Here is a 27,500-nt window from a genome sequence, read left to right as displayed (position 1 = left end):
ACCACCTCTACAAACTGACACTGGAAAAGGATTGAAGGGAAAGGGGAAAATCTAAACAAAATGGGCGTCCTGGTGTTATGTGCTGTTTGGTTTGTGTTTGAGGTGGTTTTATGTGGTAGCACAGTGTCTGCTAAGTGTAGAAGGTGGTTTTGTACATGCTTAGATCATTAGTGGGGTGTCAGTCCCATTAGGCTTGTGGAAACCGTCACTGGCTACAATAAACAGATCTGCTGGCCGCATGCTCAGACTAGCAGGCGGCAGGCTCTCTCCGCCACAGTCCCAGGACAGGACCAATTCCTGGCCCATCTACGCTGTCCCCAACATACACACACACACACACACACACACACACACACACACACACACACGCCTGCATTTTCCACAGATCAACCAAAGATTAATGAATCCATGCAGCTCTTCAAATGAAAGAGATGGGAATTTAATTTTTACCAGTGCAGGAAGGATTTTAAGCAGCCTGACAGAAAAAGTGAAAGGCTCCTTTCATCCCAGTGTAGCTGTCTCACATTTTGACAAATTGAGACATTTTCTTTCCCCCCTTGGTGACTGGAAAAATCCACTTATAAACACATATAAATCCCAAAAGTCTCTAGTTACAAATTAGTAGCTGTCAAGAGGTCAGAAATTATTCTCCGCTGCAGGGCTTGCTATCTCATCTCTTAAAATAACTTAATCTACATTTCATCAGAAGTCATCCACAATTTCTTGCAAACACGGGACTGTAAATTGATCTTATTACTGTCGAATCTAAATAAGAACCTCTTCCCTGAAAGAGATTTAAATATCTTAGTGTGCACAGGCTTCTAGACACATTGAACGGAACATATTTCTCACCTTGCTGAATGTCCTTCATCTCCAGATGCAGGCTCGATATGAGGATGCCCACTGCTTGTGAACGCTTCCCATCCAGCAGCTTGATGATCTGAAAAAACATAAACATATTGTTAATTGTTATTGCTGCAAGAGTAGTAGTGGGATTCAGTGTAAAAACCACAGCATATATTTCAGTTAATCAGGCTTAAATTGACTAACTGTCTTATGTTAAATGAATTTTATACTTATATTTTCTCATGTTAATTAAAGAATGACACAACATAATTTCTGTACATTTATCTAAAACGACTTCATACCTTTAATTCAAATTATACCCTAGACTTCTTCACACCCAAGTTTATCATCAATTCTATTATTCAAACACTGACATAAAACAAATTGAGGAACAGATGGTGAATAAAAAGTTAATTTCTGTGATGAGAGGCTGGGTAAAAATCACTCCCCCGGCTGTGGAAGCGGATGATAGATGATGAGCGAGACAGAGCTCATGAAGTCCCAGTTAGGCTAAGCAGCCTGGAAATCATTTGGATTGACCCAAACAAATACACAAATCATCACACATTGTCAGAACCCATCATCATGATGCAAACAACGGCGCGCACACACACACACACACACACAAAAGACACACACACACACACACACTTTGGGACACACTTTGTCAAGTTACATCAATGAGGGAGCAAAGTTAAACAGAAAAGCACCTCCTCCAGTTTACTGAAGAACATGTGTGAGATATAATCAAAAAATATCAAGTCGCAGTGAAAGTACAAAGGCAAAAGTGGCACCATAAAAGGACAGTCTAGAAGAGCAAGGCAAAGAAAAGCAGGGCTTTTATAACAAACTATAAATTCACAGGATTTTTATTTGTGCCTACACATGGTCACAATTACTTATGACTGAATTAGCCGTAAAGCCAGAGAGAGTTTTGGCAAGGCAAAGCCCCGCTCTAAAAGTTAATGTGTCAGGCTTCTTCATTAGGTATTATGGCGTTGTCGGCTACTGGGCTGTCCAGTAGGAGCTGGAGAGCAGAAGCCTTAGAAGTGGGTATTGCATTACAGGGCGTTAGTGGGTGCCATGCTGCTTCCAGCTCTATTACCTGGATCACTGGGGATCTCCCACTCTAAGGACTTGAGACGGCTGAGTACCAGGCTTTCCCAACACCTCTAATTAACCACTTTGGACGGGCCACACTAAAAGCAGCCCAGGAACCCTTCCCGCTCACTGTGGCTGCAGAACTCGCCAATTAGCCAAAACAGTTACGTTAATGAGAAAAGACAACCGATGCTGGATGCTTGGCTTCAGAGGCGCAAACAGCTTGGACAAGCGGAGGGAGCCGCTTGATGCTGATGCTGAGACAGGTAGACGTCAATGGCCGACGTCTCCCTCCGGTGGACAAAAAGTGAAGTCAAGGCACTCTGAAGCTTCCATGTGAAACTGCAGTGGGCACTTGAATAACGCAGACAGGTCAAAGGAAAGAGGAGAAGAAGAGGGAGAAAAAGCAAGCAGCTTAGGAAAATAAACAAAATGATGGAAGAAGACACTGGGAGTGTCAGCCATTTGAGCTGAAGCAGGTGGCTGATGTTCGGCGAGGTAGGCAGGGTGATGCAGGTTCAGAGCCAAATGGATAGTTTACATAGCCACGGCTGAGCAGCCAGCCTGCTCTGTGGTGACTGTCTGTCTGACTGACTATCTGTCTGGAATCACCCAGGCAGATGTTACAATAACAACTGGATCAAGACTTCCCATCAATAACCACCTACAATACACTCAACAACCCCAGTCTCACCCAGCGGTGTTATGTCTTACACCCACTCTCCCACGTCATAGCCAGAGCTTCAAATATGTCTTTAATAAACGCACTATGATTGCTCATAAGTTATTCCAAAGACTGGTTAAATCTGCTGTTTGTTTAAGGAGATCTGGTATGTATAAACTTGATTCATGTTTGATGTAAGTGGGTACAAGAAATTGCCGTTTGTGTTTACTGACATACAAACAGCATATATAACTTGATTGACTTCTTCACCTTCATCCATCTCTCCCCCTCCTCCTAATTCCTCAATCAAGAATGCACCGACATGCGCATCCTCTCCGCTCCCCCACGCCTATAGGTGCCCTGTCTCCATTGCCTCCTCTAGCCAGTGGAGTGGAGCCACATGCCTGCAATTATACCCCTGGTCCGGTCCGGTCCGGTCTCCTCTGGTCTGCTCGGGTGGGAGAGCTCTCTTCCATGTCATCTCCTCTGCTTTGATATGCTAATCATTGAGAGAAAGAAGGGCTCCAGAGTAAACAAAGCTTTGATTTTTCTATGGCACACATGATATAGATTAACTCACTCATGTAGGCATCGGCTGCAATCCCCCAAGTTTCAACTTTTGCCGTGTGGAGTTGTTGGAAAGCGGGGGGAAGTGGCTCATATGCATAATGTACACACACATTCCATTCCCTCCCACTCATCTCCACTCGCCGCACAGAGGCCCCCGGGGCTATGGTGTTAGCATGATCTGGCAACACTTTCTGAGCAAGTGCATAACGGCTCGCGAGGATGTGCCGTCATCACACACGTGCACTCAAGCGTTTGACGCACGCACACACAGAAACAAACATATGCCGGCGCATGCACAAACACACACAGAAACAAACAAACATGGTAATTGAAACACACTTTCCCCTTACACAGACTCACTGGCAACATTAAATGTGAGTTCTGTGCAGACTCGGAGTGTGCTGGCAGAGACAGCGAAGAGTAGGAAGAGCATTAAAGTGACCATGTGGTTAATTACATGTATGCTTAGAGAGAAGTAAGCAATCAGACAAAAGGCAAAGCCCTGTAAAATTATATATATTTTTTAAGTTCAAGTGTGTAAAATCTTCAAATCGTAATTCTTAAATTATTTCATATGAAATTCATTCTTTATTCTTGTTTTTATTAACTCTTGAAATTAATTAACAAGTAGCATCCAATGAGATAAAAAGGGATTGCAAATAAGAGAATTTGTGAATTTAAGTAAAAGTGAGAGATTTCATCTTTCAATTTAGTTTACTTTTTGCAGTTTGATAAATATGAGCTCCGTTCTCTGCTTGGTGGCTGACTTTTTGCCTACACACCCTCCCCATTTTCCCTATCCTATTTGTCTTTATCCACTTTTTTACTCCGCTCATTCAGTCCATCTTTATGATCCTTTCCTCCTTAACTCAGTAGCACCTAGTCTTCATCCCCGCTCTTATCCCTTCCTACCCACCCTTCCCCCGAAACAAAATCTGTTTCTCTTCGTGCTTTGCCCCCCTTTCTTCCTTTCCCACCCGTTAACCAGCTGAACTTCTTGGAAGCCATCATCGGCTGGTGATTCAGATGATTTCTCGCTCAAATGATTTCTCTCTCTTTAACTTAGAGTATAAACTTTCAGAGATAAAAAATGATCACGTAAACAAGTTTCTTTTATTTTGACGACCTTTCCAGTGAGCTGGACTTCTAAGCGGGCTGAAAACAACCATGCCTTCACGTATTCACTTTCCCTCTTTAATCGTAGAGTTGGACTCTGAATGCTCTTGCTGGCTCTAAACACAGACCATTATATTACATATAAGACTCCTGTATAATCAGTGCTGGGGACAAAATGTCTAAACATAGATATCAACTCCAACCATAAAGGTCCTTCTCTTAAATGCTGTAAGAAAACAAAACTAAAAAAAACAAACATGTTGGACATGGAGTTTTTTGATTGATATGAATTTGTTTCAACAGTGTTTCCATTAGTGGGGTCAAACCTCTTCAAGGCTGATGTAAGCCCAGACAGGAGACAGTTGGCAGGATTTGTGTCTGGATGTGGCTGTCTGAGTTGGATCAAATGTTGGACAGTTTGCTGCTTTAGAGTGACCAGACTGAATCAAGAGACCTAAGGATGGAGATCAGGGACAGAAGAACACACACACACACACACACACACACACACACACACACACACACAGGCCCTCTGGAGCAGAGTGGAGCCTCGACAAATTGATCAGAATAGGGGATGTGTATGGATTTAGAGGGGCCCGTCTGGGGCAGTGGCCGATTTTTAACTGCTTGGACGCCACAGCGAGGACTGCAAGGCAGCTAGGATGCTGACGCGGCACTGGCTGCAGCAGAAGTGCAGAGTTGCAGCATTTGACAAGGCCATCAACAAGTGTGTCTTTGTTGGTGGTGGTGGTGGTGTGGGGGGTAAATCAATCTGGCACAAAGCAGATGTTTTCTTATTTCTGTCAACTTGTTTCATCTTAAACTTTAACTTGACTTGCACAGATATTGCATAGTAAGCTTGGCATGTCCAGAAAAAACAAACGAGTGAACTCATAAACTGATAGCCCAATGTTGGCCCAGTGCAGGACCTGGCACCTGCAGACAACAGTCTTGAGGAAGACCTGATGAGAGTCACAATCCATTTCTCCCCAGCTTACCTTTTGTTATTTGTTTCTTTGATTTATGATTGAACATGACACCAGAACAAAAGCAATGCCAACAACGCCCTCAGGTGGCTGCTGCGAGATTGAAATCCAAAAAAAACGCTTTCCACACAAACAATGTCAAGGAAAAACTGAGATAATAAGAAGATATAACCCAAACTGAGGAGGGAGCAACTGAATTTACCTTCTTAGTTTTGGCTTTCTTCTCATAGGTGTCCGACAGGGGTTTTTTCTTCGGCTGTAGTGTGGCTTTGGAGAAAAGGTCCTCAAACTCATTGGCGTTGACGAGGTTTGGTTCCTCCAGAGAACCCCAGAGTGTGTTGTTGCTGGAAAAAAGAAGTTAAGATTTTAGTCTGTGATTAATTTTATGCATTTTAAGCTTTAATACAGTATCTCACAAAAGTGAGTCCAGCCCACAGCGGTCTAATGTCTAGTTAATGTCCACTTAAGGGTGGACTCACTAGACATTAATGGGTGTGTGATGTGTTATTTTGAGGGGACAGCAAATTTACACTGTTATACAAGCTGTACACTCACTACTTTACATTATAGCAAAGTTTAATTTCTTCAGTGTTGTCACATGAAAAGATATAATGAAATATTTACAAATTTGAGGAGTGTACTCACTTCTGAGAGATACTGTATATGCATAAAAACTGAAGTTATACGGTGCTAAATATGTGAACACAGTCACAGTGACAGAAACATGTAGGTTATTTCCCTTGAGCTAAACAAATTGTGTGTTCTATTTGTGGAAGCTTATTTGATGTTTATTCAACTTGCCCACTGTTTTTCTTTTTCCATTTCGCTGTCTGGCAAAAACTTGGCCGCAATCTTAACTTTAAAAAGCAGTGTTTATGAGCTAGGTGATAAAAATAACAAAAGTTTAAGACAAGCTTGTTTCTATAATAAAGGGACCATTTCCAGCAAATGAAGAAGAATAAAGGAGGCAGTGTTGTGTTCCAGAAGTTGCTGAGTAACATGGGAAAAAACAAACAGAGGCAGAAAATAAGAACAAGAGGTGTCTAAAGTCAAGAGGATGTTCAGGAGCAAAGCAATCTGCTGTTACCAACACATCTACTTTTCTGTTCGCTAAAACAACACATTTGTCTCTGCTTTTCCTCCCCATGTCTGTTAATCAAATGGACATGAAGAGCATAATCTACAGTCTTACTAAGAAATACACTTATTTTAAAAGAAATGTGTTGGAGTGATGACATCTATAATACACCACCTTCTACATCACATTGCCGTGTTCATCTGTGAGCTCATGAGACTGGTAGGTCAATCTCCCCAAGTCAAGGCCCATTTACAATGAGAAAGAGAACCTGGACACAACACACAAACACAAGTGCTGGCAGGCTTATCATGGCTTAAATACCAGAACAATCAACTGCATTGCCAGTGACTCAGTTTGGGTCGAGTAAGTTCAATTGTTTCTGCATGCAGTTGGCTTCCTTTTGCAGTGGTGAGTGTATTTATCTGGGGCAGCCAAGAGGTTTTCTGTTGAGGACATAATGATACTGTCCCAAAATCCGCCTTTGATTTTGTACTCATTTCTGAGAGACTGAGGAAAATAAGTCCAGTGAACAGCCTCCGACTCTGAAAAAAGACTGTGCAGGAATTTAGCTCGGAACAGAAAATTACATCCAAACCCCAAGAAATACTTCCATGCAAGATATCTGTCTAATTGACCAGACTATGACTAGGATTGAATCTGAATCCCCTTAAAGCCTTTCCTTTTTACCCAGAAAGTCAGTCCCGCATGTTGCCAACTGTACTTTGTGTTTCAGCTTACATTGAGACACCTGGCATCATTTCAAACCTTACACTGTTCCCCCTCATAACTCAGAACCTCACACCATTAACAGAGATCACACAGCTGATCCAGCTATAGTTAAACATTTGACCCATTTAATGCCCCTTAACTTAGCCCTTTACAGTTAAATTTATAGCTGACATGAAACTGCTGTAGTGTAGTCAGACAGTCCTCCAGCGCTGGCCAGGACCAGGGAGAGAGTGCAAACCACAATTCAGCTTCCCCCACTAATCCAGCCATGGAAATACAAGGCCATAAAGCTGGAAGCCTGGCACTCAGAGGCAACAACCACAGCCACTGCAAATGGGCTGGATAATCCACTTACAATTACAGAGTTTCTGGTACAGCAACCGCATCTATGATATCTCTCTGAAGAGGAGTGTTCAGAGCTAAACTAAGACCCCAAAACACCAGGGCCAATGAAGCTTCATTAGCCCTGGGATAACAGTTTTACTCTTGCAACTTCAAGTATTGGAAATCTTCGTCCCACCCCCTGCTTTCAGAACCTCATTGCAGGCATTCTGCAGTAATCCCCCAAAACAATCACTAAAATCAAGATGAGACCAAACGCACTGAAACGTTAATCATCCAATCAAATGTAAACAAGTCACATGACATGTGCATTCTGAATATTTTAATAGTGATAGTTGTCCTAGTGTGGATCTTTAATATAGGCTGACAGATACTGGATTATTGAATCTGATATTCTAAATATCTGGAAGCTAAAAATATCTATACAATGATTTATCAGCCATTAGTATTTCTTTTTTAACATAATGACAAAACATAAAAGATACATGTTTCTGAATGACCTAAAACCTAAAACCTGCAATTTCTTGTTACATATTAGCTGGATGACTGAGAACCTTCACAGACATTGTGTGCTACTAATGATTGTGTTTTGCCATCATTTCTATCAGTGATAATAAGATGGTACTCACCAAAGTAATTTCTGATATCTGGGAAAAGGGCAACATTGCTATATCGAAGTCCAATGGAACAAGAAACATTCATCTGAGTGCTCGTGTTTCTTGCCAGGTTGTACTTCTTCATAGCAATGTAGCATCATTCCCAGATTTCGGCAATTAACTTGCTGAGTATAATGTTATTATTACAAAATGAAATGATGGCCAAAACATTGAAAATTAGACCCAAGTTGTAATCAACTGTAATGAGTAATACATAGTAATTCATACTTATTGTCCTGTATCTGTATCCTGGTCCAGTATAGAGGCTTCATGGGACAGGCCGGCTCAATGGCAGGTTTCCGTGGGGCCTTATCCACCTTCTGGCTAAAGCCCCCCATAGGGGGAGGAGGGGGAGGGCCACAGCCTGGAGGAGGGGGAGGAGGAGGAGGTGGACCAGCTCCAGGTAGGCCAGGAGGGGGAGGCGGTGGTGGTGGGGGCGGTGGACCACCTCCAGGAAGAGGAGGTGGTTGTGGGGGTGGTGGCGGTGCTCCCATGTTGTTTGGCAAAGGAGGAGGAGGAGGTGGTGGTGGTGGTGGTGGTGGTCCAGAGAGGCCTGGTGGGAGAGGGGGAGGAGGCGGCGGTCCAGGAGGACCTGGGGCTGTTTCAGCTTTTAGATTTAGTCCGATAGAGTCCAAGATGAGTTTTTTCGGCACATTCTGGTTGGGGCTTTGAGCAAGCCCGCTGCCGTCACCTTCAGGGCTCTTGATGAAGGTCTCCCTGTCTGTCTGGATAACCACGGTGCGGCAGGTCTTGGGAATCGGGTCATCTGCAGTGGACACAGCAGCATCGCAGACCTCACCTCGCTCCTGATGTGTATTGTAGGCCCTGTCTCTTTGCATCTTGGCAATGACTCCTTCCAGGTGTGATATTGAGACAGCATGCTCACCTCGCAGCTGGAAGATCTGCAGCTCAAAGTCAGACTGTGAAGAGCAAGAGCAGAATTTCAAGACAAAACAAATCTACAGTATTAAAAAATTTTCTATCAATGTAATATAATAAAACCATAGTAGTGTTGTGTTTTCCTTAAATTAACTTACTTTTAAGTGTATATTTATTCCAGTGTACCTACATGAATTTGAGTCATTGTTGAGCAATAACAAAAATAAATGTTTAGCTTTGTTTTTAACTTCACTGCTATTACATTTCCCCAGTCTGAGGTTAATATCTGACTCTCACAGTGACAATCTGGTAAGTCCAATTTTTCATTTGACATTTCAAACAATGAAGAACAATCCAGCCAAAGCGAAGTATTGATTTGATACAGAAAGGAAATTGTTTTGTAATAAATCTTACAGATGTTCCTTGTTAACTTCTCTCAGTTTAGAAATAAAATTAGGCACGTTCCCACCCTTTCTTGTGGGCTGACTGTGGTACATGTTTGTCAGTGTCTGCATCAGTGCTTTAAAGGTTGACGTCAAATTAAAGGCTTTATGCAGACAGGCTGAGAAACTAATTCTGTGGTCAGACTTCTTAAGGAAATGGTCCATAAAACAATTTATCAGTGGTACAAATTATGTATCATGGCCAAACTACAGTATGTTCTTTTGGTTTTCCAAAGGTATGCAGCACGAGTCCTAATTGAGTTTACAGATGGATAACAAAAACAACAGGGAAACACTGTTCCTAATCTCTGCTTTCGATGAACGAAACAGTCACCTTTAAAATTAATTTCGAGAGCCACCATATTGAAGAAAGAGAGATGTCCATCACAGATTTCTGTGTGCGGCAAGGACTTAACATTTAGAAGTTACATTATTATATACAAAAACATGAACTTCTGGTTTGGTAGCACGCTCTTGTAGATCTTTTTTAATTGACACTGAGTGAAACATAACATGTTCTGTAAGATTTTGCCTCTGTTTTGAATCACTAAAATTATGAAGTTCAGTTTCACTTTTTGTATAAAAGTGGTAAAGGTCACATTAGGAGACAATAATCAGGACATTCATTGATTATAAAAAAAGTATTTTATAATTCAATGTTTTAAGATTTTAATAGTTTACTAACTAAATGATCATACACTGGTTTTAATTTGATTATGTTTTGTTTTAAATAAATGAATATATTTGTTATATGCGTCATCTGAGCTCTGGAAGCTTGCAAACAAATTCCATATACAATATCTCTAATATAAGGACACACATTCGACAACAGAAATCTGAGTCAGATTAATTCTTTTTCTATTTGAACCCATCTATACTGTTTCACCGGGAAAGAAAAAAACAACAACTTTAAAAAAAACAAAAAAAACTTAACCTGACAGGTTGGTCAATTTCCATTCAAAAGAAAATTTATACAAAATACTGGGCAACTGTAAAACATGCAACATCTAGTGATGCAAGTAAATACTGAGTGGAGTTACACCAGTTCAACTGCTGCGCTTGAACATTTCATGCTTGCTTAGTGCCATCTTGTGTTCAGGAGAGTCAACTGTAGGACAAAACAGATTTCTGTTTAATATTGTAACTTTCTAAGCACTTTGAATTGCCTTGTTGTTGAAGGGTGCTATAGGCTGCCTTGCTTGGGCAGTGTTTTAACATGTCTGCAAAAGTCATGTGATAACTTACATGCATCCTCTCCACCTCTTCCTTGCACTCTCTCTTCAGCTGCAAGAGGGCGGCCTGGTGCTCTGTAAGGAGGCAGAACACGAACACCTGTATGACTCATTCTGCTGGCAGTCTGATCAAATAAATATATGCTGAAGGCTATCAGTTCAACAATCACAGCATATTGTTATGCTCTACAGACTAAGACAAAAAGATTTATAGGTTTAGAGCTGTGATTTTTCCTGAAGACAGATTAGCATGTTAAATCACTATCAAGCTAATCTGCAAGACAAGACAACCCAACCAGATGTACTGGCATTTAGTGGTATAATTCTACAGATGGGTGGGTCACTTACACTATAAAAGGACCATATTTAAAACTCAACTAACCAGTTTTAAACTATGCTACTGTCAGAAATGTTAGGCAAAATGCTGATCTATTGGTATTAATAAACATGACGTGTGAAAGTAAAAAAAGATCACCCATTGGTATCCTACCGTACCAAGTTACACAAAGTCTTGTCACCTGATGGCAAACTTTCATTTCAATTTACCTAAAGACTAGGCTGAGTTGGGGGCTCATTTTTGCATTTGTGAGTCCTAATTTCTATTTAGAATTACGACTAAAATCAAGACCACATAAAGACGTTGATCCTGTTTGGGACGTAGCAGACTTTCTATAGACCCACACCTAAGCACTTTGTTGGAATAAGTAACATTGTTAAAACTTATGATAACTACTGTAATTGTACTTAGTCATTATTGACACCATTTAATCAGTACCATAAAAGTGCGGGAATTAAAATATGATATGATATAAATGTGTTGGTTTAGACTTTTGCTCTGCTTCTCAAATTCCACACACTGTTCTCTTTGACAAGCGCAAAGCCCGATCGTGGAGCACAAATCACTAGAATAATCCACAATTGCTGGTCTTATTCTAATCTCAGGGATGAAGCGGCACCACACAGAACATCCCAACAGCTGTTGCTGTGCACGGTACGCTTTTAGTTAACACAATTTCATTGTACCCAGAACATGAAATGGCTTTTATACTTTGCAGTTCAATCAGCCCATGGAGAGCTGTGTGTGCTTTAAACCTATCTGTTTGTCATTACATCTTTGGATTACGAGGTGGGCCAAATACCTCGTATTCCTGCTGCCCAGAATTCCATTAAATGTTTTCACCTCTCTAACATCCACACGTGCTATCCTGTGGAGCTACGAAACAGCAACCACACAAACAGGAGCATTAAGGTGCAGACACAGCCTCACTGTGTTCTTAAATGGATTTAAAGGATGTCTTACACCCTGCTGCTGATACTTGGCTAGCTCTGCTTTATTTGCCTCAGAGTCTTAGAGGGACGTGTGGTGGCTCTACTTTTGTTTCAGTGTTTTTATAAGAGATCCATTCCAAAATACCAGGATATAAATACCATGATATCAGCAACGGCCCTTATCCACAAAGCCCATCAGCGTGAGGTGTGTCTGTGTAAGCTTGACTGGCATGATCCTCTGTCAGCATTCCTGGTCTTAGATGACAGACAACAGTGTCTAAAGCAACAAGCTTGAGGTTCTTACCTGCTTCGGTGTATTTGAGTCCCACCTTTTCTTCCTCATCTTTAGGTTTGGGGGGGGGCCACACAGCCTGCAGACGCCCTGGAGTCCGGTCCTCACTGTCTGTAGGCGACGTGACCTCCGTCTGTGGGGAGGAAAAACATGCAAAAACGTCATAGCAATGATACATCATCTCCCCCTATCTTTGCACGTAGCACTTACAAAATCATATATGCTTTATCTTGTATTGTTTTTGTATTATTGTCACTTGGGTATTATTGTCTTTACACTTGTTAAAGCACTTTTTTAACTTGTTTTTGAAAAGTGCTCTACAAATAAAGATTATTATTATTATTATTTTTCATACATTAGCCTCTGTGGGACTTTTGAGTTCTTTGCCAGGGGATTTGGAGGTTCTCTCAAAAATAGACCGCAGGTTTTCCTTGTCATTCTTGATCTTCTTTTTCACTGCCTCCAGGTCCACCTTTTCTGTTTTTTCTATTTTGACAGTTTTGGGGCCAAAGATGTTCCTGAAGGTTTCATAGGCCAGGTCTGAGGTTTTCTTTTTTTCTGGTGGGGATGTGAGGGTTCCTGGGCCTGGAATTGTCTCCCCCACAACTTCTTCTCCACTTTCTTTTTTGCTGTGTTCAGGATCAGCATCCTTTTTGGTCTCATCCTGGTTGTCTAGGTTGAGCAGCTGACTGAGCTGTCCCATTACAGTGCTTTTAGTTTCTGCAATGGTTTTAGGCTCAGCATGTTTTTTGACTGGAGTGGCTGTCTTCTGCTCAGGGAAGAGCTTGGCTTTGTTTACCGTCTTCTTCAGGCTGAGCAGGGCCAGGTCAGCATCCTTCTCTCTCTGCTTGATCTCTGACATCGTCTCCCTGTCATCTCCTACTGCTCCTTTCTTCAGCACCCGTAACCCACTGAAGAGAGCCGGCATTTGGAAGGAAGGAGGCGAAGAGAGTGACGTGCCCCTGGATGGGGATGAGGTGGAGGAGGTAGAGGAGGGGGAAATAGATGAAACTGGAGGTGGTGTGTTTCTCTCTGGTGTCTTTGTGGACAATGGCGTGGGTTTTTTAAACCCTATAGCGTAATTTGTGATACCAGCTTGGACTGCAACTTCAGGAGTCTTGGGGCTGGATGGAACAGAGGAGGACACCTGGCTGGAATAAGATTCCTCAGTCCCCTCATCAGTCTCAGCCCTTTCCTCACATGTCTCCTCCTTCTGTGTACTATCTCGGTGCCCTGTATGCTTCAAAGGAAAGGCTATAGCAGCATTTTGACCGGCAGCCTCCAAATCCAGATGTCCGGAGATGATGGAAGAAGTGGGCAGAGAGCAATCTATGCCAGCATACTTTTCTTCATCCATTCCCACATTGTCACTACTTTTCTCACTAGAAGCACATGTTTCTACATCCACAGACAATGTGGTGGTGTTCTCTTTAGGACTACAGCCATGTCGTGTTTGGAAACTGAAGAGATAAGTGCCGTCCTAGATTTTTCTGCTGGTGAGTCTGTCTGAATATAGAATAGCTTCTATGCGGGATTTCTCCTTAAGGTTGTGTGTTCTAAACACAGGCATTTGGTACTCTGCCTCAGCCTTACTGGAATCTTTTAGCTTATCTCCATCAACATGGTCTCCTGTATAATTGTCCTCATCAGGAGAGAAGGCCTACTGGTCCTGGTAATCTTCTCTGACAGACCAGTGCTATTGTGGCCGCCTCCTCATACTCATTTTCTGTGTCACTATACGTTTCTACTCTTGTGACCTGGACCACATCTGGGTCAACCGAGGCTCCAGCTGCTGTTTTTACTTGGTTATCCGACTCCTTGTGGGTTTCCGATGATTCATCCCACTGCCCCAAAGCAGTCATATTATCCTGATGCATATCTTTCCTCCCTTGAAGTTTGTTCTCACTGTTAATAGTTTGACCACCTTCAGGAAGAAGATCCTCCACATCTGGTAGCTCCTTGAAAGACGTCAGTATAGCCGAGTCCGTGACTGAGGAGGCAGATATATCCCGGCTGAAAAAACTGCTGAAGACATTCTTGATGGAACCAGGGGGCTGCTTCCCCAGTTCATCTGAATTATTACTGTCCATAATTGTTCAAAGTGTCACACCAACTGAGAGCAAAGAGAGGCAAAGCAAAACAGGTAGCAGCTAGTGTTCAGTGAAAATGTCACAAAAGGTTCATCTCCCCACCTTCAGTTATCCAAGCTGCTGTTATTCCACCTATACCGCCAGAACAAAAGGCCTTTGTATGGACAAATCTCCCCAGCTCTCTTTTCCTTCTCCAGATGGATGCCAATTCTAACAACACTATCCTGTGTTCCTCTTTCGTGACACACAAACAGGTTGCAAATAGTAGACTTTTATAATATCACATCAAGACTACTACTGACTTTATGTTGTAAATTATAGTACAGTTAATTTTTCTCTGTTGTAGCAAGATTCCCATGACGGTGGAAGTGAAGTCAAGCTGTTCAGCGGCTGGAAGCATGGCCCACTATAATCTCCCTGGGAGAGCAGAGTTCACCTGCCTTTCACCAAAGTATTTCCAACTGTTCCGACAAGTTAAGCGGTATTATCCATAAAGTTGTAGGTTATCCTTCTTTATGTGCTGGCATACAGTCTGTAGTCCATGATTAAACTGTTCTTCTAGTTTGGGTCTGTCTTCCTTAAGTTGTCTCTCAGTTAACAGGAAAACCCTGTGTGCTGCTGTGTGAGAAAGAAATACCTCAGGTTGGGGGTGTCTCACTGGTCTACCCAGTCTGGAGACGCCTCCCTTCAGGTACCTCCCTTCCTGGGAGGGGACCTGCAGAGCCCGGCACCGCAGGTGTCTGATTACCTCTGCTCACATCCGTAAAATGGCTGCCGCGTAAACACAGAGGAGGAGTCAGGCTGTGGTCAGGTGGAAACCTGCAGAGGTCCATTAACCCAGCATTGCGGTGAGCTGCTGCAATACAGGGCTTACTTAAGTGATTAGTCAGCCAGGCCATAGCCAGCTCTAGCTAACATGCTAACATGTGTTATAAGCATAGACTGTATATAAGGTTATAAGCAGCTCAGGAGCACAAGACAGAAAAGGGCTTTTGATTCACTTACCTTTAGTCTGTATGAGCACCGACAGTTTTGATTCAAACTGTAAGTTTGATTTGGGGACACTAAGGGGAAAAATTTTGGAAAGTTTGCAAGCTAAGCTAAACTTAGCTAAAGTTTACAAGCTATCAACAGGGAAAGGGGATTACCTAAATAGTTTTTATGAAAAAATAAAACAGAGAGAAACAACCTCTGTTTTGTTTTATAGCTTATACTCAATTTTACCTGTCACAGGTTTTTGTATAAATGTCAAGAAAGTGGTTAGGAAAACACAGCATTCTTCAAACTGTGGTTGCCCTTAGCAACCAATGTTCACTCTCCTTGAATGCACTCCTTCAGACTGCCTGGTTGAGCACTGTCTAAGCTGAATCTACCAAAGGGCAAACTTCTGGAAGACTGTTTAAAAAGAGCTTTTCAGATGTCCAATTTAATCCAGTTTGACTGCCATAAATGAAGCATTTTTAATGCTATTGTCTCCCCCGACACAGGATCAATGACTGGTAATTGATTGTTTTTTTCCCATTAAGAAATCTTCCTGGTGAAAAACAGGATGGTACAAGAAACACAACAGGAAGAAAATAGAAGAAATGGACATTTTTTAAGACGGTGGTGGTGGTGACATTGCATATGGAAGTAATGAACCCAGCAAAAGAACTGCATGAATGAAGTATTTATTTGTCACTATAATGAATTGTTGGAAATGTCTTACCAATAGAAACCTATGTGAAAAAAAATATTAATAATTGCATTTTCCTAGGACAGGTGCTTACTTTCCCTCCCCCCTCTCAAATAGAATAGAAAGGAGGCTTCTGTGGCAGAGGAATTAAGTTATGCAAGAACAATGGTATTTCATACACACACTGTAAATGTACTAGAAGAGGCCCCTCTGATCAACTAAACTGTGATATGAACACAGGTCTGACACATATGAACTCAAAAATAGAAGAAGTGAAATTAATTTACAAGTTGCAGATCATGTTAACATTACAGATGTAAAAAATATCAAGTCTAGCCCACAGGCTTTGATTGTGTCATCATCACAACCTTCTGCATTCCATGTTACAACACACTTAGAATACATCATGTACAATAGAGGTGTGTTTTTTTTTCTAATGATAATGGATGACGGTGATGATAAAGCCGTGCTGGAGTCCAGTATGTGAGATGGTTGTCACTTTCTCAACAATACAGAGTGCCTAATTCTGTACAGCGTGGCCTTTGTGCTGGTATGTTAACTTGTTATGCTCACAGTCAGGGCAGTTATTGTGTCTTGGAAAAACAACACTTTGCTTTGATACACTACGCCCCGTAAACCTCACCCAGGTAATCTGCCACATCTGCCACAAGGATATGCCTTTGCCAGACAGCATGATGGAATCTGGAAAGACTAAGTGATGGAACAGTTTTTCACATTCTATTAGATGATTTAGAAATGCAGAGAAGTTCTTTATTGGCACTAGTGATTAGCATTATTAAAGCCCACAAACACCTTGAAACAAACAATACATTGTTTGCTGCAGGCTTATTTTTAGAAGACACAAAGACTGTGCAGTAGGATTACATCAGTCACATGCTCTGCGGCAAACAAAGTATCTTGTGTTGCTCAATAACAGGAGAGATCAATTATACTAATTATTCCTAACAGCCTGCGCCGTTGAAATTTAGGTTTAAAAAATGCTACAAGAGAAGGAGAGATGGTCTTTGCTCTGAACGAAAGAGATTTGATTGGAATGATCAGTCAGTTTTGGCTTAAGACCCCAGTCTACAGATTAGAATCCATGACCTGTTAATCCATTTCTAAGAATTCTTGATCAGGTGATTAAATGCCTGAGTGGAGAGAAATCCCTACCAGTCCCATGAGGTGGAAAAAAGGAGTGCTATGGGTGTGAAAATATGCATTCCAGCAAATTCTGCTGTTGTGTTTGTGCTGCTCATGTGTTAGGGGCCCTCACCGTGCACTCCAGCTTGGGACAGTAGGGTGTGTCCCCGATGATGTCATCCTCGGGCGGTGTGATGCGTAGGAAGTCGAGGTGATCAGGGCGTGGAACGCAGGAAAGGGGCTGTGGATCATCACCATCCAGCATCCAAATGTCATCCTGACGCATGAGGGAATCCTCTACAGAGACACACAAACAAACACATGACCACAGGGTAATTAAGGCTCTTGTATGTGTTGCAAGGCATGGATAAAAACACAACAGCATAACAGGTGTGATCATGTGTGACAAGCCCAAATAAGTAGCACTGACAGAGGCATGTTGTTTTCCTGTGTAACCTGCCCAGGTAATAAAAGATGGAACGGGGTAGAAAGCAGGCATCAGAATCTTTTAGCATCAAACAGGCAGAGAGAGACCCCTGTTCTGCTGCAGGCTCGAGGGCGCACAGCTATTTTTATCTGCACTTAGCCGGTCCTCTTCTCATCGTCAACACCAGAAAAAAGCCACACTGATCAAATAAAGAAAAAGGGCTGCAAAGCACTGGCCTCAAAAACAAATACCAGTGTCTTGTATTAATTTGCATTGAAGACATGTTCACGGTAACACAGCCGGGCCACAGCGTTGCTCAGCCCTCCCACTGTACTATAATAAAGTCAGGTGTGTGTGATTTGTGTGAGCAACTGTGTTTAGTCATCCAAAGGCCCTGAAGGAGTGAAAATACAGGACTCCTTCATTTAGATTGGGAAACACTGCCCTCTTCTGACCAGACAGTCACACAGAGAGTTATGAGTGGGCTGTAATGATGAAGACTGCTGTGGAAACACAGCTAAAACAAAACAAGGTAAAAGTTGTTTTTTTTTCAATAAAAATTCCTCACTCTGTGCTATTTTTGCTGCAGTATGTTGGGAAGGGCGGATTCATTCTGTGCATTTCAGAGCATCTGGCCTTTAATATTTAGTGCTCAGTGACACACTGCAGAAACAGCCTCAGCCTGCACAACCTTCCTTGTGTGTAATGCCCTCAACAAATCACATGGTATTAACTTCAGGAACTGGCCTAGTGCCTCACTAGGCACAGAGCACAGGAAGATGATATATCTTGCCTTGATGCATGCATTAACTGTCTCAGGAGAGTCAGTCAAGCAAGTAGAAGGGAGGAAAAGTACAAGTTAAGAGATTTGGGGCAGGGACAGAGAGGTGAAAGAATAAGAAGGAGGAAAAGGAGGTGGAGAGAGGAACATTGTACGAGTGAAGGGGGCTGGGAGGGTGTTTTTTTTTTTTCTTCTGCCGGTAAGACAACACCTTGACCTGGCTCAATTGTGAGCTGGAAACTGAGAAAATCACTTAACTTCCTGTTCAATAAGCTGCTAATATATCACATAACCTTCGATTGTAATGAGTATCCTTGAAGACATACATATGGTATTACTCTTTTGCTGCCCTGCAGCCACTTCTAAAGACCCCAGCTCCCCAGAGTCTGAGTCTCAGCCAAATCCTTTAAATTCAGTTATGAAAGCCCACACACACACACACACACACACACACACACAAAACTATCTGGGGGGCTTCATTAAAAAATGGAAGCATTGAAATTCTGCTTCAGTATTCTACCACAATCAGTTATTAGGAGACAGCAGAAATGCCTGCAGTCGCTACAGTTATCTGGGACTTAAGATTTGATTAATAACTTTTCATTATGATAATGCTGCGCCGCATGGTCCCGCAGTGGGAACTGCTGACTGTGGCCTGGCCCACTTCCAAATGCAGAGTAAAGCCCAGTCCTGGCCAAGGAAAGAAACTACTGATCAGAAACAGCTTTCTCCGCAGTTACTGGTTCTAACTAAATGATTGAATATATTAGAAATAAGCTAACAATGAACACCTATTGATATATGTTTGCTAATGTTTTGAGAGTCATGAAGTTCCCTCATGACTCTCAAAACATTACTATTTACAGTTAAACAACCTTAAGGGCTTGCTTGTGCATGGTTGCCTTTGCGCCCCAGATTGACAGCCTGCCAGTCACCTAATCAATATGTACAAGGTGGAACACACTGCCACCATCTGGACAGGGAGAGGAAACATCTGCCTTCCTGTGGTCAAACACACTGCAGTGAATCTCTGATGTCACTGCTGTGTGCTATGAAATAAGACCCAGTAAAATAATGCACAGCACTGCAATGTAATGACAGTAAACTGATATAGAGAAGCAAAACTTAGATGCACTGGGTAATGAAGGTACTGCATTTGTTTTCATTTGTCACTCTTGCATGCACACACACACACAGTAAGTTAAGCTCACTAGTCCTGGGGAAAACAGTGCACTTATCGCCATTTAATTCCCCCCTGCTGCTCTAAAAGCAGAATCACAGTGTCCATAACTGATGACACTGGGTGTTTCTGTGCCAACGTAAGCATCATCATTTTATCAGTATCTGTGTTTGGGGAGGCTCAGAAGCCATCTAATGGGTGATCCTGACAGGTGGCGGTTGTCAGTGTAGATGGATTAATCCACCTGTCACTCTGTTGGCTGGTAATCACTTCCCCAGTGGTCAGAGAAAGCTTTGTGGAGGATGTACACAACAAATCAGACACCACAAAGTTATTCTTCAAACCTTTAAAAAGGCACTGACTGTCTTGTTTAGTTTCTAAGAAGGAATTAGTGAACCCAATCATTTCTTTGATATTAATAAGGAAACACTGCAGGCCGGATAAGGCAGAATTATCTATATGAATATCTATAAAGACAGAGCCTTCACACTAGTCTATCTCTTCCCATACTACATTTTCTCATTCATATTACAGATGGAACAGCTTTGCCCATTGTGCCCCGTTTTATCCACTACAAATCTATAACCTCATCATTCAAAGTAAAAGAACTGGGCCATGTGGCATGCTGAGTGCATCTGGCAGCCTCCATCCCCCCTCCATCACGTTTAGCCAGGAAGGAGGATCATAGATTTATAAATCACAAAAAAAATGCAGGATTTATAAATCACCCTGGTTTCTTTTACGCCTGTCACAGCAGTTTCTCCACGCAGGCTTGCTGGCTGTGCACCGCTGTCAGGTTGGCTGATTGAGTGACTGGTTTGGCTGTCATTGCTTAGGTCCATGTAAAGGGTAGCTACAAGTCTAAATTCACGGAAGAGTGCTGTGGTGCTGAGGGCCAGAGCAGTAATGTAGCATGACATGATGCTCACAGAGTCATCATTACTCATTTGAAATGCAGTTCTGGAGGCTGATGGGTATAAACAGAACCGAGGAAGAGGGAAGAGTGCTTTCATTGGGCCTGGCAGGCCATTGACTAGGAGACACGAAATTTGGTTATGTTCGCTTCAGTCCTCGTGAGTGTATGTTTAAAATAGCGGGACATTGAGGTAAAGCCTTTTGAAGCTGCTCATACTGAAAAGCATGAGATGGAACATAGCTAAAATATGCCATAGTGTAGCAGTAATTTATTAAAAAAAAACAAGTTACACGTTATATGAAAAGGACCTTTGTGCCCTGTTTCTCCGTAGGAAGTATGCAGCTTGGACCAACCATGTGAGACAGACTGACAGAGAAGCCCTCTTAGCCTGTTTTGGCAGAATTCACTTAATTATCCAAATAGTGCTGACCCCTGTCAACACTGGGTAGAACAATGTTGCATGGCAGGGCACTTTGTGGTGAATGGCAGTTAGCAGGGAGTGTAGTGTGATACACTCTTGCTCTGCACTGATCAGTTTCATATGACCTTGCTGGAATGTATTGGCTAATCTGATTATGGTATAGCTTGCCATATGTCAATAAAATAACTAGGGAACTGACGGAGGTTGGATAAAAAGAGAGCAAGAGAGAGAGACACTAATGGGTGATTGGCCTGCAAAGTGACTTTTAAAGCTGCTATAATCAGTATTGTTTATAATGGTAATGTAAAAAGGTATTTTTTAGTGAAGAACCCACAGATACTGCAGTTGCCTTCAGCTCTACGAGTTTTAGAGTGTATTTTTGCTCGTTGTTGTAGTTTTCTGGCCTTCAACTTTACTGCTTTTGTTCACTCTCATCGTTCTTGTCATCGTTTTCAGTCAAGACCAACGAAAAAGCTCTAAAAACTGACGCCACAACCTGCACAGCACCAACAGACAGACATACAAAATTATCAGCTAGCTGCTTAATAGTGTGGAGCATGTAGCAGCTAAAGAGCCAGATACTTCCCTCAGGAGCTGGTGAAGACTGCTAGTGTTGTCATGTATCTGCTAGATCTGTAAATAGGAAACTGTTTGATAACACGTTTCCCTTGTCCACTTAAAAGGTGATAATGTGTGTGTATGTAGCTTGTTTAAGATTAAAAAAATCTAATCTAATTGCAGGTTTCAAGTTTCTTGACTTGTGTGAAATTGTGTTTCTGTGAACTGTTCTCATCAAAAAGCTGATAGTGTAAAGAACACGTAACACAAGCGCTAACATAGAGAGAAACGAATCGGCATACAGAACATTACATAGATATTGTGTAAGCATATAAAAACAATCACATGCACACCTTTCTACTACACAGATTGCGGTACAAGAGCATTAGCACATGAAGCAAAAAATAAAATTTGTTTCCATTCCCATCTGCATAATAATCACACTCATTAATAAGCACTGAGCTTCAATAAGAGAGCACAGATTAAAGAGTCTGGATCATAATTAGTTCGACATTTTGTGGCCGGGCTTCACACTGACCCACTTAGTCCTTTTGGCTGGACCCTGTGATGTTCATTTATCTGTGTTAACATGAAGTGTATTCAATTATCAAGCAACACAAGGGAGTTATAGTAAACAGCTAAGATGCAGCATAATAGAAGGATTTTTTTTTTTAAGATTAAAGGTTTGAGCCTTCATTGTGAAGGCTGCGCAGCACAAAGCATTTGGTTAGCATGATGTTGACAACAATGACAAGTGTATGTTGCTCTGTCAGCAGTTCATACAGACAGCTTATGGGTTATAATATCACACAGTTACATCTGACAAGGACTTGGGATATTTGCCCAGGCACAAGATCAGGAAATTAAAAATAAAATATTGGATTTAATAAAAAAAAAAAAAAAAAAAAAAAAAGAGGGAGTGGAGTCTAACGGTAGACAATGTGAAGTGTGTGTGTGTGTGTGTGTGTGTGTGTGTGTGTGTGTGTGTGTAATGATGTAATGTGTGTGGTGTCTGTGCATGCCTAGGCAAGGACACAGAGGGACAGTGTCACAGTGGGAATTGATCCAAATCATGTCTAAATGAGTGAAGCCAGACTATTCATTCCCCTATCCACCAGTTAGCCTAGCTCCACACAGCTCGGCTCTCCTTCTCCCTCTGGCTGTTGCTGAGCTGAGCATTGCTTGTTGTATTGGTTGAACTGGTCTATGATGTAACAACTTAAATACTCTGGTGCTTCCTCCTAAAAGGCAGCAGAGTTCCTAAATTACAGGTAAAACTGTCTACACTGTGATTTAGAAAAGTCCAACCATCACACATGGTCTCTTGGTGAATTGCATTATCAGTGGGAGGCCATATGTTTGCTGCTGCAGATTAAAGCAAAGATTGTGTTACACTGACAGAAAGGGATGATTGACCACATTACAGTGGTAGCTAATGCAATAATAATGAGACTTCCTTCAAATCATCAGCCCAACAGCAACAACATCATTGGAGTGTGCAGTTTGGAGGGATTCTAGTGAAGGTGTGTACACTTTAACACAGGAACCTCTCCTGCTGATCAAAGAACTAAAGGTCACAGAGTGGCCTGGGTGGTGAGACTAGTGACTGTAAGCCGAGCCAAAGTGACCAATGGTCATTAATGAAAAGTTATACTGATAAACTCTGAACTATGCTTGCAACATTATTATGTTGCAGGTGATAAAAAACATTTAGTCATTGTAAGCATAAAATACAATACTGCAGATTATGAAAAGAGTTCTGCAAATAGGGAAATCCTAATCCTTTCTTCCTTAGCCCCTGTTCCCGTTGGGTCCCTGATCCTTTGTCATTTTCCTGTGAAGTGGATAGGATGTGGGTTTAGGGGAGGGACAGCAGATCCCTCAAAGTCCAAATTGGCAATGCTTCAGTTAACACTGTGCTCACGAGAACCCTGGTCAGGTCGAACCCTGTGTCAACTTTGAGCCTTTGATCTGGGACACTCCCACTAATCTCTGCCTTCCCAGTGGCGCTGAGAGAGTTAAAATGGATCATCAGGGGAACTATTCTCAGGCCCTGCTTGCCCCTTGCACAACTCTGCTGGGTAGTTTTTAATTTGTGGTCACACTCAGCCAAGTACACAGCAGTCTACGGAGACATTTTGGAAAACAATGCTTATTTACTGGTCTAGCTAGTTTATTAGATAACAGCTGGAGTGACAAAGTAAAACTTTCTTTGTGGAAAATGTTTGTCAGTTACAATGCTGCAGAGTAATTACTGGAGCATTTCAACAACAACCTCAGACAGTAAGTCTGACACACACACACACACACACACACACACACACACACACACACACTTTAATCTCTCTCTCAAGGAATCTTTTTCTTCCAGCAACAGCAATGCCAGATCAAGGGTATATTTTGACAACCATTTCATGCTACTAAGATGATAAAAGCACTGGTGTCAACATTTACATCAAGGCAGGGAGTTTGAACATGAATCCATGTGTTCAAACATCTCACCTGTTGTTGTGGAGTTGCTGGAGGAGTTCCACTTGGAGTTGCTCGGCCGCCTGCTGAGGTTCAGATCCAGATGAGTGACAGTCCGCTTGTTGCCATTCTTGTCCATGACCTCTGTGAGGATTTTGGGCTCACCGGCGTTACTGGAGTTGTCTTGTTCGTGGTCCACATCCTGATCTGAGAGCAGTACAATGCGGTGGTTGAGCTGTGGGCTTGCATGCTTGGAGGACAGAGGGGACAGGACTGGGGACATGCTCTGGAGACTGTTGGAGGCAGGGAAAGATGCGTTGAAGACGTCAGCAAGAGAAGGGGAAGTGGGGCTTTTTGTGTGGGATTTGGGATAAGGTTCGGCGGTATGGCATAGGGCAACCGTAGCCCCTCAGAAAGCTTGTTACATGTCTTCTCTTTACTGACTCCCAGCATGTGGTCTTTGTTTGGTCTTCTCCACTTTCCATGCTCCTGCTGGCAGCTGCTAGTCCCCGGATGTAGCACGGCTGGCCCTGTCGCGTCTGGGCTTGTATGGCTGACATGTTGCACTCTCCCTTCCACATCTTGGACTTTGGCCACCACCCTCACCCCTGTGTTACTCTGTTTGATTTCCCTGTACAGCTGCTGAGCCGACTTGACTGTTGATGCATTCTCGGATAATGTCTCAGCCAAGTAATCTATCTTCTTAATTGGTCGAAGGTTGCTGCCACTTTCCCGTCTGGTCAGACCCTCCATCAGGCTGCAAAATGAGGACTCATAACCCAGCTCACCATCATACTCTGAGAAGTCGTTACAGAAATCAATGTCAGGGTCAAATGTCTGGTTGTCGTCCATGAAGTCCCAACCCTCGCGAGCGCTCTGGAACGGTTCCTCCATGGGCAGGATGGGATTACTGACTGCACTGACATAAGAGCCGGTGAAAGGGCTGTCAGACGCGTGGACAGAATCCGGGATACCTGGGATCTGCTTCACTACTGAGGATGAAGACATGGACACACTGTTGTGATCAGGACCCTCAATAGATGAAGATCCACTTGTAACTTTCCTCTTCATCTTACCGTGCAGGAAATCCTCAGCACTGTCAAGCTTCTTGCCTCCCAACTTCTTCAGCTTTTTGCTCTTGGATGTAGCTCTCTTTGGCTCTGGAGGCACAGTAAGTGAATAGTTGCTGCTGCTGAGAACCTGACCTCCAAGGTGAACTTCCTGACCCTCCATGTAATCCTGGAGTTTTCCATCCTGGTTACCCATCCTGACTTTGTTGGCGCAAACCCTACAGAGCGATAAGAGATCCGCCAGCAACTGGTGGTGCTCCGCCGCCAGCCAGCAGAGCTCTGCAACTGCTTCCTTTGTTGCCTGCTGGCAGTTGAGGAGTTCGCCTGAGGAGCCGGAATACTGGCCTCTTTGTTCGGACACTGCGAGATCCTCTTTTCCCCAGTCATGATCATTGCCGGCCCTTTCTGAATGAGGGGCGCGGCTCTTGTACTTGAAACTCGGGGCCCGCCTCTTGGGGAAATACAGGCTGATGTTGCTTAGCTCACGGATGGGTGAATATAGGAGCAACACAGTGTGTGTGCCCTCCATTATGGGTGCCATGTTAATCATTCAAGCACTCTGAGTAAGTGGTCAGCCCCCATACAGAGTTATTGGGCTCGGACTGCAGAGGAGGATCTCTGCCTATTCATCACCTGGCCAGTCCAGATACTGTCAGAGAGAAAGCAGCACACAGCTATAAATAAAGATAAACCTCCACTAACATGTTAGTCCCACTAATGACTTTTATGCACTGCTGATGCCAAACTACTTATATTCTTGTGTGAAATCAAGCTTTAGATAAAATATAATGTTTCCATATAGTATGAGTAGAATAGACATTCTCTCACAGCTAGGGCACTACAGACTATTTGAATCCAGTTTTGCACAACAGTGGGTCTACCATATTTCTGTTAAATCAATTTATTTATAAAAAAAACTAAATAAGTTGTAATTAAACTAGTAATTATATTATACACTTACCTTCCTAAACCAGTTTTCTCTAAATGCACCTCTTTTTTTTGTATTAATATATGAGTTGATAACTGATAGACATTTCTAAGCCGCATTTCATCAACATTTCACAAGCTGCCGCATAAAACCTGAGAGTGTCAACCAAGGTGACGACACATGCAGAAGCGAATGCTATGGCTGCCATCTGCAATGTTTACAAGCAAAACAAGCACATATTTTACATGTGCTTCGATGGATTCCCTCAGCATTGCGCAACATCTCTTAACTGTTTACATCATAACATAATCCCGTGGGTTACTGTCACCTTGCAACACGCAATTGTGAGATTTAAGATGGCAGCACAATTACACTATCCTGCGGGTTACTTTACTGCTGTCCACTACAACTCAAATCGAATAGTGTTTAGCTTAATGTGTTAGAAATTCAAACTGAACGCATAAAACTCCGCATTAGCCTCGTATCAGCTTCAGTTTGATGTCATGCATTAATTAGAAGCTGAAAGTACGTTAGAGTCAATTGCACCTGCAGCAGGTAAAAGCACAACAGCACTTCGCAAAAGATAAAACAGTTACTTACACGATTTAGTGGCATAGTAAACATTTATATTCACATCTCTTTACTGCAGCCAGCCAGTGCTCACCGCTGCTTCACTCGGTTCGTCCACCGTGACAGACAGGAGCGTGGTCCAATAGGGAAACTCAGCGCCGGCTCACATCTCTTTGATTGGTTCTTTAGCATTTATCCACATCCCACACTTTGAGTCGGTGCAGCTGCTGCTCGCAGGTAGGCCATGTGATGGATCTCAGTCGGTGCAGCGAACAGAGAGGGAAAATTAATTGTTTTTAACTGTCGCAGTATTAGTAGTATTTCCAAGCTAATATTAGCATTCTGTTGTATAAACAGAGAAATAAGTGTATGTGAAAGTTACTGCTCTGCGAAGGCCCGAGGTGGCGTCTATTCTTACTAAACAGAGACATCTAGTGGCTAACATGTGCATCACTCTTACACTAATACTAATTCAACTTTCTAATATATTCATCTCCACCAAGGACATTATGAATGTCCTTCTTTACATACTGTGGAAATCATGATAGATTTAGATTACAGACAAAAACGTTTAAAAGAGGGAAGAAAAATACGTTATATAGATAGTTATATAACGCTTATATAGAGATTTTTGTAGAATTTGGTGGAAAAGTTATGCAGGGAAATTAGGGTTATTAAGGAGTTGGAATAACAGAGCTTGGCTTAACTTATAGACAAAATGAGCCACCTTATGGCCAATATCTAGACCCAGAGAGGCCTATACTCCTGTAGTGACGATGCGTGCTTATTGACTTTTACTAATAAAATCATAAATAGGCTATGTATCCATGATGCTATGCAGCTTTCACAAACGCTGGTTGTGTAATTACTTCTATCTATCTATCTATCTATCTATCTATCTATCTATCTATTACAACGTGCATGTTATCATTGGCATGCTTGTTTCAACAGGCTGTTGGGCAGTAAAGAAATTAAGAGCTCATAAGAAAGGAAGAACAAACCCTTTAATTGAATTTGGTAGAAAGAAGGGTAATAAAGAACTCAGGGAGAAGGTGTTAGGGCACAGCAT

The 27,500-nt window shown here is 42.4% G+C and overlaps 1 protein-coding gene across 1 annotated transcript in view; it reads right to left on the bottom strand.

Moving 5' to 3' along the window:
* The window catches only part of LOC119910833 (formin-1-like), a 57,749-nt gene that overhangs the window by 25,412 nt on the left and 4,837 nt on the right, over window positions 1-27,500 (bottom strand). The window contains exons 4-11 of the mRNA XM_038729627.1: window positions 24,304-25,414; window positions 23,897-24,271; window positions 17,245-17,408; window positions 12,216-12,336; window positions 10,656-10,717; window positions 8,317-9,008; window positions 5,486-5,627; window positions 853-940 (exon numbers count right to left, since the gene is read on the bottom strand). Coding sequence (XP_038585555.1) covers window positions 853-940; window positions 5,486-5,627; window positions 8,317-9,008; window positions 10,656-10,717; window positions 12,216-12,336; window positions 17,245-17,408; window positions 23,897-24,271; window positions 24,304-25,414 — 2,755 coding nt within the window. The remainder of the gene's footprint in view (window positions 1-852; window positions 941-5,485; window positions 5,628-8,316; window positions 9,009-10,655; window positions 10,718-12,215; window positions 12,337-17,244; window positions 17,409-23,896; window positions 24,272-24,303; window positions 25,415-27,500) is intronic.

Source organism: Micropterus salmoides, unplaced genomic scaffold (genome assembly GCF_014851395.1).
Source record: "Micropterus salmoides isolate LMB-PRFRI ecotype aquatic unplaced genomic scaffold, ASM1485139v1 Ms_hic_scaffold_19, whole genome shotgun sequence".
Classification (NCBI taxonomy): domain Eukaryota; kingdom Metazoa; phylum Chordata; class Actinopteri; order Centrarchiformes; family Centrarchidae; genus Micropterus; species Micropterus salmoides.
Note: the sequence above shows the minus strand (reverse complement) of the source record. Positions and strands in the feature narration are given on the sequence as shown.